At 38.4% G+C, this 14,103-nt stretch overlaps 1 protein-coding gene across 1 annotated transcript; it reads left to right on the top strand.

Moving 5' to 3' along the window:
* Nucleotides 1–2,335: 2,335 nt before the first annotated feature.
* Nucleotides 2,336–8,761, top strand: LOC117936124 (activator of 90 kDa heat shock protein ATPase homolog 1-like). Its single transcript, XM_034858929.1, has 9 exons — nt 2,336–2,605; nt 4,212–4,402; nt 6,172–6,254; nt 6,349–6,466; nt 6,893–6,984; nt 7,161–7,289; nt 7,443–7,544; nt 7,700–7,751; nt 8,404–8,761. Exons 1-9 carry the CDS (start codon nt 2,526–2,528, stop codon nt 8,574–8,576), a joined length of 1,020 nt encoding a protein of 339 aa, XP_034714820.1. The 5' UTR covers nt 2,336–2,525; the 3' UTR covers nt 8,577–8,761.
* The last annotated feature ends 5,342 nt before the right edge of the window (nt 8,762–14,103 follow it).

Raw genomic sequence — 14,103 nt, 5'->3', positions numbered from 1 at the left:
GTGAATGATGTCGCCACACAACTTTTTATACTTTTCTATGGAGTCAATAACAAGGAATCATGGATCTTGACAGATTATAAATAGCAGACAATTAGAAAACACCCAAAAACCAAGTGTAAATGCAAAGGGGGGTCATTTTGTATATTAATGCTGATGATGTTTTTAAAGCCAGATGTTAACAAGGTCTTACAATGATGTGTATTCTCCTTTATGTTTAGGTGTCAACGTTTATAGATTTTAAGTTGAATTAAGTGTCAAAAGACATTCCCTTGTCACTGATATATTTAAAAGCTACCTTAAGTGTCTTTCAGTTGCAGTTTCTCTCTCTAATGCCGAGATTACAACATTTAACACACTTTGAGTCAATTTAGAGTAATGTAATTATCAGTAATTATCTATGCTGGTGATGCTGCCATGAAGGTTTTAGTTTTCACCCTTGGAAAGTAAATTAATTTGCCTTAATGATGTATTTAAGAATCCTAACAACCGATTTGTTTTACATTTTTTGGTAGACTGGTTTGAGCCGAAATACAGCTGATTAGATATCTTCACCACTCTGGGACCTAAAAGGTACAGTTATTAATCTCCACACCAATGTCACATGTTACATTTAACCTAAGAGCAAAAGGCTTTCAGCAGCAGGTGCAAATATAAACTAAAGTAAATGCCACCCCCTTAAATCCCACCACTCATCCACACAGGAAGCCTAACCAATAGACCTAAATACATGTATGATTGAAAACATGAAAAAGTACTGCATACCATTTAGTTGATAAAGCAACACAGTCATGGTCCCTCACTGACTTCCCACTTGTGAACACTGTAAAAAAAAAAAGCTGATTCTTTTTCTAATGATCGACTAATTGATTAACTGATAAATCGTTTGCATGACTATACATGATTTACAAAGCCGCCCTTTGGTCACCCAAATCTATTTGATCAAAGCCTAGAATTAGCTTCATAGAAGAAAAAATATGGGGGGAAAAATAGAATTTTAGTCAACACCAGGGAAATTGTTGTGCATCAGTTGCAGTAAAAAGTATGATAAAGTGCAAATATAAAATATATATATACATATATATGTGTGTGTGTGTATATATGTGTATGTATACATATACAGTATTTATGTACATATACATATATACACAGTATATACATGCCCAAAAATATAAACAAGGTTAACTGTAAGGATTTAGTGGTAACTCTTCCACCACTTCCACTTTATGCTATACTTGTTATCTACTATATTTGTAGGTAAATATAGTACTTTTGACTTCTCTACGTGTATTTGACATCTGTAGTTACTTCAGATTATTAACACAAAATAGACATCAACTAATACAATACAAAACACCAAGACATTATACGTAGTTAATAGGTTAATTTACCCAGTAGTATATAAAGTAATTGAAATCAGGCCCAACTTTACCAGCTGCAACACGGTAACATTTTCCAGTATACACTTTATTATATATTGTTTGAAATGGTGTTTACACCCTGACAGCAATAAATAACATATGGGCTCTGAAAAAGGATTTATGAACCAATGAAATTTGACCTTACCCCTCTGGTGTACGAGCCTGAGCTCAGTCACCAGAATTGCTGCAAGTCTGCATTTTCATTTGAACTTTTTACAATAATTGCATCAATTAATTATAATCCAGTAAATATAATATACCCCATCCCCATCCTAACAAGGAGATGAACTGTCTGCTGTTTGGCTGTGTGTGAGAAAACATAAACTTCCATAAAGTCCTGTGGTGTGTGTATTTAGATGGATGACAATAAATTCTCTAATCTAATACAACAAGGTCCAGGGTGCTCAGGAAGTCCAGTCAGATGATTGAAAGTGCTCCTTGGAGGTCAGGAATTCAGTTAAGTATAGAAAAAGGAAATCTAAGGCACTTTTCTTAAAAATGATGTAAAAGCCTTTATTTTACTGGCTATTTCATAACAGTACATTTAAAAGACATAGACAGCCCACGTGTAGACAGCCCTCCCTGAAGAAGGCTGTCCTTTCTATTGTTAAATAGCTAGTAAAATAAAGGCTTTTTAAATCATTTTGAAGAAGAGTGCCTTGGATTTCCTTTTTTCGACCTCTAATCTAATAGTTTAGCCATGAATTAGCTGCAGCCTTGAGGCTTCGACGTTCTTGTTTTGACAGCCAATAGGAACGCTGAAAGCATATTCTGATATTTTTTTAGCAATAATTTCAACGCAGTAAGCAAAAACGAGGGTATTTTACTGATATACAAGACTGCTCGTCTGTTTTTCTACCCCAAGTTTTCTTTCTTTCCAGAAGTCGGAAGTATTCTTCAGAAAATACTTCCGGCAGGGGGAACTTATTTTCCTTCGCGCTTCCAGTGGTTTCGAGCAATTTCTGTGCACGGCGGATAAACGCAGGAGCACCGCGAGAGACAGCAGCAGTCCAGAGTCTTCTAGAAACAACGTGCACCGGCGAGAGGCACCAGCAAACAAACCCGCTCTCTCTGCACAACCTTACACATTAAAACTCTGGACTAAACATGGCTAAATGGGGAGAAGGGGACCCTCGTTGGATTGTGGAGGAGAGAGCCGATGCGACTAATGTCAACAACTGGCATTGGTGAGATATAAAGACCGGATACTGACTACTAGCTAACCTGCTAATGCTAGCTAAATGTCAAGCTACAGCTGCTATCTTTGTCCCATATGCAGATATGTTAATGTCATTCAAGTATCGCCAGTCAACCCCGGCTGTGTAATGTAGAGTATATTAAAGTAATGAATCACATTTGACGGGTTTAACCGAGCTAACGGTACCCTCACCGTTTTCGAGTTAGCCTCGCTTGTCACTAGCTAGCTAAGCTACTTTAGCTTCTAATGCATGATGTATGGAGCCCTCGGTGGTCGGTTGACAACCTTTCTGTTATACAACGCGCAGTATAGTGTAAGTATATGGTTAAACATCCTTTGACAGTGGTTTCTATCTCGTTGTGAACGAAGTAGTAATATTTAGGTGGCCATACATAATCAGTTAAAAGCAGCTGAATAAATAATGAACGGTACGCTGCTATATTTAGTAACATCATTCGGTTTAGAAATGTCAGTCTTCACCAAATCGAAGTAGTTGTTCCAGGACCCAAAGGGACTCCAGATGTTGTTGTCATGATTAGATTCCTATACAGTATATGTAATCAAGAGGTCTCCCATTTTTGTCTGTTATGTCAAGTGAGTGTTGCTTTTAAGAGTTTCGGAGCCCCAAAGGCCTTCTGCGACTCGTACATTAAATTTGGACTCTAAATGGCACTTTTGAGATAAAGCTTTGTATAGTCCTCTTTGGAGTTTGAACACACCACTTAATGTTCCAAACCAGTTAAGTTACTGTGTGCATATTACTGCAGTTTTCCCACACGTTATCACACAATGTTAGACTGTTGTATGAGTTGTTCCTGGCTTCCATGCAGCTATAGGTATTCCGTTAAGTCATCTCAGTATAAAAAATACCTTTTTAAGCTAGCTTGAGAAAGGCAATTCAACACATGATGTCACGTCTGCATGTATGTTTTGTCAGATTTATGTTGTGATCGTGTAGTAATACAGTAAAGCCTCCATGTAACTACTCTTTCAGCTGTGATGTAACTGAGGTATAGTGAACCATCTCAGGCAAGTTTGAAGCTGATTATATTTATTCATATTTTTTTCCTAGTATCTGATTTATATGCTGTGTTGTGCGACTGATTTGTGTGCTGCTGTAACACCGTATTTTCCCATTTTTCTTGGACCAATAAATATCTACAACAATAATGAATTGGTCAGTAGTATACTGATGTCTGTTAAACGTTTTGTATCTTTAGAAAAGTAATATAATATACTTGCAACTAGGGCTGCAACTAACGATTTTTTTCACTGACTACTTATCTTTATTTGATTAATCTATTAGTTTGGTCTAAAATGTCAAATTTAAAAAATGTGGATCAGTGTTACCCCAAAAGCCCAAGATGACGTCCTCGAATGTCTTTTGTCCACAACTCAAAAATATTCAGTTTACTGTCCCCAGAGATAAGGAACTACAAATGAATTCATATTTAAGAATCTGGATTCAGAGAATTATGATCAGTTTAACATAAAGCTGGCGATTAAATTACTGAACGATCATTCTTAGCAGCGCTAATGCAGACAAAGGAAATGCAGATTTGTGTTTACTCATTTTGGATGTGCTCACTTTGCAGGACTGAGCGCGATGCAACAACCTGGTCGTCTGACAAGTTAAAATTCCTGCTCCTCGGTCTGAGCGTGGAGAACGAAGAGGGGAGTTGTGAGGTGACCGAAGTCACCAAGTTGGAGGGAGAGGCCTCCATTAACAACCGCAAGGGGAAACTTATTTTCTTTTATGAATGGAACCTGAAAGCTACCTGGACCGGTGAGTAAAAGACTGAGGCCACTGTTGCTTTTGTTTGAGAGTGAGAGATGTGTAATATGTATGCATGAAATTGGGCTGTTGGGTGGCTGTTTGCTGCATGATGAATATATAGGAAACTCATAACCTGCATACTGCAGTTTATTTCCTGTAATGGCCATTTTTAGATTCAGTCAAATACTTAAAAAGGGTAGTAATTCAACAGCTACATTTCAAAGGCTCATTTACAGAAAACCCATGGAGGAGGGTGGTCAAAAATGGTATGTCAAAAATTGGACTGGTTCACTGAATTGTACCACTAGGTGTTGCACAAGTGCAACTTGTCTTAACCACTCAGAGTGATGAGAGAGCCCATAAGAATTTAGCGACTAGTCCATGTGGTGGTGGTGGTAATGCACCTTATGACTTTATTTAACGGCAGTGACAAAACCTCCTTGGTTTAGATACTTCTGAAAAATATTTTCTCTTTCAAAGAGCATAAAACAGCTGGTCTATTACCTAGGACATACGGTCCGTTTTTCAACTTCATCAATTGCTGTTAAACAACAACAAAAATGAGAAAAGGGTATTTTATATAGTTTTGATGCACCACAAGTGTAAAGAAGGGTTCAGTTTTTAATATTGGTTGCCATCGCCATGGGGCATCAGTCAGAATGCATGAGCTGAGCCACAGAAGTTGTCCATTCAACACAAGTTTTATTTAATTAAACTGCGTGAGGCAAATGATGTATAGCAGAACAGACACACATGGGTCGGAGAATCTAGGAAAAAACAAATAGAAATCCAAACTTTAGTTCATAAAGTAACTAGACTAAGAATGGTATCAAGAAATAAGGTACATGAAGTAAAATGTATAGCGCTTTTGTATAGCTAGTCTTAACAACTGCTCATCAAATAAACACTCAGACACATTTGCTTCGATGGCGCAGCATCAGGGGCAACTTGGGGTTCAGTGTCTTGCCCAAGGACACTTCAACTGGACTGCAGGGCCAGGGATCAAACCACCAACCTTCTAATTAGCAAGCAACCGCTCTACCACCCTCGCCCCACTTCTGATAAATACATGTCAGCTGACAGAACTTCAGGTGACTTTTCTGGTCCTGCTCTAAGCTCAAGGGTTTTCGGGTCAACATTTTGATAACAGTGTCGTATATAACAGACAACTGTGATTAACAATATTATTGTTTCTTTCAGTCAAATTTTTAAAATACTTGTTACTTTTTTCGACCAAATTAAAGTTTAAAATGAATACCAGGATACATATTATATGACTATTGTGATCAAACATTTGTCTTCATCAATAAAAAAACAAAGCATTGATCATTAACCAAAAAGCAGACCGTGTTGAATTTCTCTGGCTTGAGGCAGTTTCAGTCCCGTTTGTTTGGAGTTGCTATAACAACCAGTGGCAGCTGCCGCTAGCATAGCGTTAGCTTAACGGTCTGACCAATATTCCTTTATATAATTAGAATTTGCCACATCTAAACCAAAGCAACAGTCAAACTCCTTAGGACAAGTTGTTCTTTACAGATTACATAAAGAAGAGCACAAATCCCCAGGGAACTACGTAATGAATGGCGGCCATTTTGGCTACAGCATTCTACAACATTCAGGATCGTCTCATCTAATAAATTGACATTCTTTACATTACATCATTTCTTTTCTTTGCACCGAGTGAGTGCTGGCTGTCTTATTGGTTTTTGTTGAACATTTTATAAATAGAAATGCTGAATGAAGAGAAACTGACGTCTGCATTCTCCTTATCTTCCCAGGAGAGTCAAAAGCAGGAGTCAAATATACAGGAAGTATTGAAGTCCCGAACCTTTCTGACGAGAACGACATGGAGGATCTGGATGTAAGTTTCACCAAAGAACTTGAGTGTAATGTTTCAAATGCACCGAGCGGTGTAGGATCGGTGTGATGATGCCCGTCCTGTGATCTCTGGCCAGATTTCTGTATCGTTGAACAAAGACGAACCGGAAACGCCACTGACCAACCTGATGAAGACAAAAGGAGCTGAGAAAATCCGCGAGGCCCTGGGAAGCTATGTGGGCTTCTTAAAAACTGGTGAGTGAAACCAGTCTCCATCTCGCGGGCACCAATCGGCAAAAATAATGAAAACGAAAGCATCAGTTATCACATCTTTTTGGTCATTACGGTATTTACCTGTAACCAATGTGGCCTTTGAACAAAGTCTTGATGGGTCATTTTTAAGATTTAGCGTTTATGAAGATAGGCCTGTAAAGGATTTTTAATGAGAAAAAGTGCTGTGTGGAAGATAACAGATAAACAAAAAAGGGCATTATTGCTAAAACACATGACTTTTCAAACAATCTAGTCTCTTTTTGAATCCTTAATATTTATCCAATGAAGAGTTTTAGAATTATTTTGTAAATGTTTGGACGGGAATTCCTTTCTGTTTGGCTGTTAGAGGACTTTAAATTTGGCGATGAAGAAGAGTTTGTGCTCACTTGTTTTTCTTTTCTTTTGCAGAGTTCACACAGGGAATGATCCTGCCGACAGCCAACGGTGTGGCCAAGGTGCAGTCCACGTCCCAGTCCAAAGCCAAGCAGGATAAAACTCGGGTTCGTCACTCACTACAGATCTTCTCCAGCCATCATTTGACATCTTCAAACAAAGCCCTTGTCCCTAAATTATTACCTTAATAACTGGAACTGAATAGTCAGTAATGAACTCTCAGTGTTTTCCTGGCAGCAGTGATCTTCGCTCACCAGACGTGTGTTCTTGTTGTGTGGGACAGATTTCCTCCTCAGGCGGCACAACGGCTCCAGTCAACACCGGCGTCAAGATCCCCACCTGTAAGTTCAGCATCAAGGAAAAGTTCCTCGCCTCGCCGCCGGAGCTCTACCGGGTCTTCCTCAACCAGGAGGTGAGCACCGCCTGTGGGGGCACATACTGTATCCGAATAGTTTAAAGGACGTCTAAAATTCCTCTATGCAGGAAGAACCCTGACATTGTTTAGGTCACATAGGTGTATGACTTCTTCCAGTTAATACCTGAAGGGGTTTCTGTCCCTCTGCAGATGGTCCAGGCGTTCACGCACGCCCCCGCTTCAGTGGACGGAGAGCGGGGGGGAAAGTTTCGCCTCCTAGAAGGAAATGTTTTCGGTGAATTCACAGAGCTGGTAAGATGGCCATGGAATGCCTTTTTTTTTTTTTTTTTTTTTTTTTTTTAAAAGCATAACATAATATGGAATATGAAGGTTTTTGTACATCATCACTTTGTTGCGCTCTATTCTTCCACATGACCTTCAAATGAAAAGAGTCCTCTCTCCAACAGGTACCTGATGAGAAAATAGTCATGAAGTGGAGGTATAACAACTGGCCCTGTGGTATGTTTGTTTATATATTATTTTTTTTAAATATTTAAAGCCACACAAATGTATGTGGCTGGCTGCCATAAGAAATACAGTTGACTTAAATCATAAGTCCAGCCATTCAAACACACTTAACTTCGCGTGTGCGTGTGCGTGTGCGTGTGCGTGTGCGTGTGCGTGTGTGTGTGTGTGTGTGTGTGTGTGTGTGTGTGTGTGTGTGTGTGAAGGCATTGAACACACTTTTAAAAATACCGCAATAATACCGAAAACTAATCATTTTGGTCACTATAACCATGAGTTACACTTTCACACCGTTGCATGCCTTTTTCCTTCATTTAACACAACTTAAAATCTGATTTAATATACAATACAAGAACATTATCTTAATGTTCTGTTCATTTGATAAGCAATTTCATCATTCCTTTGTTATGCAAGTATATAACTTATGAGAAAAGTAATGGGTATATTAATCAAAATCCATCTGTACCTCGGCAGATTAGTGACTAACGCCTGTCTTAACCTGCAGTCATATTAACCCACGGCCCGTTAATGGGAAACCGTAGAATGAATTGGGACCTGTTGGGGTTTATTTACCAATAAAGTTTACGGCATAACGTTCTGTGCTGCGTCAGATTGACGGTAACGTGTGATGGTTGGTGCTCCGCAGAGCACTACGCAACAATCACCATGACGTTCCTGGACCGGAACAGCGAGACGGAGCTGAAGGTGGAGTGTCGAGGCGTCCCGGACAACGAGGAGGAGCGGACGAAAGAGGGCTGGAAGAGATACTACTTTGAAGCCATTAAACAGACATTTGGCTATGGAGCGCGACTCTACTGAAGACGGCTCACTGTAGTTTGTGCTTTTCATCCGTTTTTGACATTTTTAAACTTCTTGTTCTTCGATCTCTCTGGCACACGATGTCCCATAAAGTCTAGCACGAGTTAATGTTAGAGACGATGAGTGGGGCCATTTGTCACCCGTCTGTCTAAATGTTATAATTTTTCATCATATTTAAATCTAGATTTCCCTCCCCCCCCCCCCCCCCCCCCCCCCCCCGGCAGTATTTGGGTCAGTTGTTCACAGGAATGGAAATAGACTGTGCCTTTGGGACTCGGGAGGGAAAAGGATCTAATAAAGAAAGAAGAGTCTATTGAACCACTAATGCAAATTGGCCTCCACTTCTATAAATATGTAATTAATGCAAGAGTTCAGATAAATGTTGGCTTTTCGGTTCTTTTAAAATTATTGCTTTGAAAAGGATATTTTTTTGTACTTGTTTTACTCTTTAAGTGTAACTGTAGTGAAGATGCATGTTTAATTTCAAACTGCCAGACCAAGGAATGACTACCGGATATGAACTGTACTCGTTAAGTCCCTTAGCGCTACGCAGTGACGTCCTCTCGTTTAACTGAGACTTGACGCTCGTAACGAGCCCGCCGTCCGTCAGGAAGACGAGATCCGCTCGGACCGTCAGCAGGAAGCTCGGCGCGGGTGTTTGTGTTGAAATGAAAATGGATGTTCCCATTCCTCATGCAGCCAGCTGGCGTAGTAACTCGAGACGCTTTGCTAGATTTGGCTTCAAAATGTAGATTTTTCAGTAAAGGTTTTCACAACAAAATGCATCTATTTATTCATTTTCATCCCTTCACCGTGTAAAAAGATTAGTTTATCGGAATAAACCAATCCCTGTATGCTCTTGATTTGTTTGTATTGATGTGAGCCCATCTGAACAGGACATCACAGAAGCTGAAATTAACTTATTTATTTACAATTTGATTTCATATGCAAAGGGTTTACGCTCTTTAAAACGTCGAACACTCCAAACAAGCAGTTTAGTTTGAATCCAACCTGGGATTTAAACTGGAGACGCATTGACTCTATTATTATCAAAATTGTAAAAATTTGACCAGAGCCTTACGTAACGTTTCTTTCAACTAATGAACAAGAAAAAGGAAGACAAATGTAACGTGACAATGTAAAAGTCTGAAGCAATTTAAATTGCATATTTTAAGTTCATTATACGTACAGCGCATTCAAATGCTGCTACAAAGGACACATGTTTTCAAAATGAAAAAAAAACTTTCAGCCAAAGGTTACAGAACTTAAACACACAAATAATTTTTTTTTTTATATATATATATATATAGTTTTCATTAATTTTGACCTGGACCAGCAAAGTTAAAATGAAGAGAAAAAAAGGTGACATGATGAAATGATTTGCTGCAGTAAGGGCCCAGTTCACTCAAAGGCAGATGAAGAGCTCCGACTCCTGGAAGAGAGGACGCCGGTCATAATAAAATCATAATTTTCATCTTTTTCTGTTTGTCCTCTACTATTTCCTCAAGCTTAATTTACACAACAACATGACCTTTCCTCTGACTGCAAAGAACAAACCCCCGGGTTAGGTGAGAGTCTAATAAGATTAGGCTGTTACCTGGAGTGTAATGAACATTACAGCCTCATGGGGTCGCTATGGTAACATACCCTTTAAGCCTTGTTGGGTGAGAGTCATCATTACAAACTGCATCTTAACTTAAGTTGTATAACTTTTTATATTGTGTTGTCAGACGTAGACCACGTACCCCGGAGCTGGAGTCGTTGTCCAGGGAGTCGAGGCTCCGTCGTGGCGCCGCTTCTACCACGTCGGCCTTCTTCTTCACAGAAATGTCGTGCCAGTTGGTCCTGAAAGATCACGTCACATGTACATCAGAGCTATCAGACTGGCCGATTAACTGGATACAAAATGTATCCTTTCAGTAATGAAACATTCTTTGATTCCAGCTCCTGAAATCTGAGGATTTGCTGCTTTTTCGTTGTCATGCATGAATTTAATTTAATGTGTCTAAGTCTTGGCCATCCACTCATAGACCAAGCATTTATTAGACTGATTGTGAAATAAATCTATAGATTAATCGCTAATGAAAACAAACATTGCAGCCTTAATATAGATATACTGGAGCCACAAGACAAGAAAAACCAACAAAAATAACTCATTTCAACACAGGCTACAGCATTAAAAAAAAAAGGCAATTTGAAAAGTGCTGTTGAGCAATCTTTGGGTCTCTACCTGTACATCGGCCACATGCTCATCCATCATTTGGCATCCAGACAGTGAATGCATCGCAGCTGATTTAGTCCTGGTTTCTTCTTCACTACAGATACAGTATACTGACATATACTGTATATCTAAAATCCAAAGAGGGGGGGGGGTCATCCCCCATCTCTCTCCCGCTTTCATGTGTATCAGCTGTCACTTTAAAGGGAAAAGCCCCCAAAAATTACAAAGCCTATCCCACAGGAAGAACAGAAACCCAAATTTTTCCATTAAAAAAGATCTTTGTTTGGTACAGATCCCTGCTAAAAACTACATTATAATGCTTATTTATTTTTTCTTATTATTATTATTATTATTTCTTTCAATGAAAATGATACAAAAGAAAAAGTACCATTCCCTCCAATTATATGAATTATATTGCAATCACAATATCAGTCAACATAATCGCAATAAGCCATTTTCCTCATATTGTGACTACTCCAGTCCTGTACAAAGCGACCAGACAAAAGCTGTTATTAATATGAAATATGTCCATATTAGGTGTGCAGCGTCATGGGGACGTCTTCGCCTACGGGCGTACTCACATGTGAGCGACGGACACGACGGCGCTGAGCTCCCCCTGAGTTATCAGACAGATCTTGGTGAGCAGAGACTTGAGGAATATTTCCAGCGCTCGAGCTGATCTCTGCAAGTTCAGGACTTTCCAGACATGGACGCGTCTCTACAGGACACAAACACTGTCGTCCATCTAGACATGGACACATCTCTACAGGACACAAACACTGTCGTCCATCTTGGTTGAATTATTTCACTTTGTTTTGTTCATTATTTGCTCATGTTGAAGTAGCAGTGCATTAAACTGCAAAACCTAGAAGAAATGCATGTTCAGGTTCCAGTGGAGACTTTTGTGTCCCATGATGCTCTCAATGCAGCTTTTAAAGGCCTTTCTACACTAGAAACAATGCATACTTTGAGATTTCGGAGGGTATTAACACATGTTTAAATATAGGACTGAATATTTGAAAAATTACAATTCCATTGCCGATAACATGCCTGCGTTTCAGAACCTAAAACACTAAAAACAGTAAGAAAAAGAAGTCATTTCTCAGTAGTGGAGGAAGTATAACTGCTGTAAAACAGATGAATGGAAGTTGAATTAACAGCAGCAACACCTCTACACACACACACACACACACACACACACACACAGTTATTCCTGTGCAGGTGTGAAAAGGATACAGATGATCACAGGAACCGCCATCGCAATCCTCCCCACCTCCGTGTCCTTCTGCATGATCTTTTTGATGCGACCCTGGGAGCAAAAACCACATTCAGAAGCATCCGGAGAAATGTAAACTGCTGCCTTCATATGCTCCTCGTTTACCCCTGCTCCCTAGAAATGGGTTGAAGTTGAAACGGGTGCTGTTTTATTAAACACAAAATGGATGGATGGATTCACAATCATAATTTATACCTTAATCTGTTTATTATGCTGCTGGTCTATGTGTTTTTTTTCTTCTTATGTTGTGTTTTTAGGTTATATTATATTGCACTTTGTGTCATTTACTATTCTACTTCTTCCACATCTACTTCTATCGTCCCCTGAATATTGGTATGTAAAGCTTCAGATTTTCCATATATCGTTAACTAATCTTCCGCGCTAAAACTATCCCGAGTTTAACCCGGGTATCATAAAAAATGACAGTCGAGAGTCGTAGTGTTGATAATTACTCAGGTTTCCGACAGTCCGTAAAGCAGCAGGTGTTCCCAAAGCTCCATGCTACGTGAGCGCAGCTAACCGTTAGCTTATTTGATTTTTTCTTTACTTTTAAACTGTTTTAATTCACTAAAATGAAGTGTCTACTTACAGGAGGGAACCGTACATTATATTTTCTTTTCTGTCCGGGCATTTCACTCGCTTTAATCCGCGCGGTTCGTTCACATTTTTCATATTTTTATCGCAAACCGCCGCTAAGTCCATTTGTTTACCTTCAGCAGGAACTAACGTGAAAAACCGATGATGAAAAAAAACAAAAAAAACACAGACCTGACGTCAACCCTGCGTGACCCCGCTCATGACGTCATGACCTCGCATCTTCCCTTTGTAGTTCTTAAAAAAAAAAATTAATAATTTTAAAATTCAAATCATATTTACATTTTTGGAGAAAAGCCATTTTCTCTTGTATTTAAATCTAACTTAAAATAAAATTTGAAATCTAATTTAAAATAAAACTTGAAATCTAATTTAAAATAAAACTTGAAATCTAATTTAAAATAAAATTTGAAATCTAATTTTAGTAAAATTTGAAATCTAGTTTTAAGTAAAATTTGGAAATCTAATTTTAAGTCAAATTTGAAATCTAATTTTAAGTCAAATTTGAAATCTAATTTTAAGTCAAATTTGAAATCTAATTTTAAGTCAAATTTGAAATCGAATTTTAAGTCAAATTTGAATTCTAATTTAAAAATTAAATTTCAAATCTAATTTAAAATACCTGAAACGAATATCTAATAATTTAAGGTCCACTCATAAGCTCTTTACGTGGGCTATGTTTGAATAATTATTTTCTTATTTAAAAATGTCTTATTATTATCAGACGATGAGATGCAGTAAACAAAGCTGTTTTTAGAGGTGGGGTCTTATTTAATTTCTTATTAAAAAAAAAATGGTTCAGATAATAAGAAAGCTTAGCTCTTCTAACATAAGACATGAACATGATTGACACTTGACTTGTTTTTCTTATTTTAGACTTGAAACTGACTCAGTCAAAGCTACTTTTTGCCTGTCTTATTGGTACAGGGATTTACAAAGTCGTGTTTAAAATGCGATCATTACCTGAGTCAAAGGATCAAAGAGAATCTAGACAACATCTAGTAGTTTAATGTGGACCTGCTGGTGGTTCCAGATGGAGGATTCCCCGTCTCCCTGTGCCTGGGTTGGGCTTCGGCTGCGTTAATGACTACAAAGGTCAAAGATAAGGTTCATTAGCTCTCATTACAAAGGTTATGTTAACACCAATAAAGCTCTTCATTTTTAATTCCATTTTTTGATTTTTTACTTAGGGTGAAAGACGCCTACATGCTGTTTAAGGTCTTTGTATTTGCTATAAGTCGTGCAGTGTTAGAATATATTAGTGAGGAGTTTCTGAAACACAGTAAAAGGACCTCTCATGTATCTTATTAGTTGTTTTCCGCTCTTCCACAGATGGGAGTTGACAGACTTTTACATATTTACAAACCCGATTCCAAAAAAGTTGGGACACTGTACAAATTGTGAATAAAAACAGAATGCAATGATGTGGAAGTTTC

This window comes from Etheostoma cragini, chromosome 20 (genome assembly GCF_013103735.1).
Source record: "Etheostoma cragini isolate CJK2018 chromosome 20, CSU_Ecrag_1.0, whole genome shotgun sequence".
Taxonomy (NCBI): Eukaryota; Metazoa; Chordata; class Actinopteri; order Perciformes; family Percidae; genus Etheostoma; species Etheostoma cragini.
The sequence above is the reverse complement of the archived record's forward strand: the minus strand, read 5'-3'. Positions and strand labels throughout refer to the sequence as shown.

Excerpts from the sequence above, each read along its gene's own strand:
- LOC117936124 (XM_034858929.1), top strand. The coding sequence starts at position 2,526 with ATGGCTAAATGGGGAGAAGGGGACCCTCGTTGGATTGTGGAGGAGAGA. Across the intron at positions 2,606-4,211 it reads AATGTCAACAACTGGCATTG|GACTGAGCGCGATGCAACAA; the intron begins GTGAGATATAAA and ends CTCACTTTGCAG. Across the intron at positions 7,290-7,442 it reads GGGTCTTCCTCAACCAGGAG|ATGGTCCAGGCGTTCACGCA; the intron begins GTGAGCACCGCC and ends GTCCCTCTGCAG.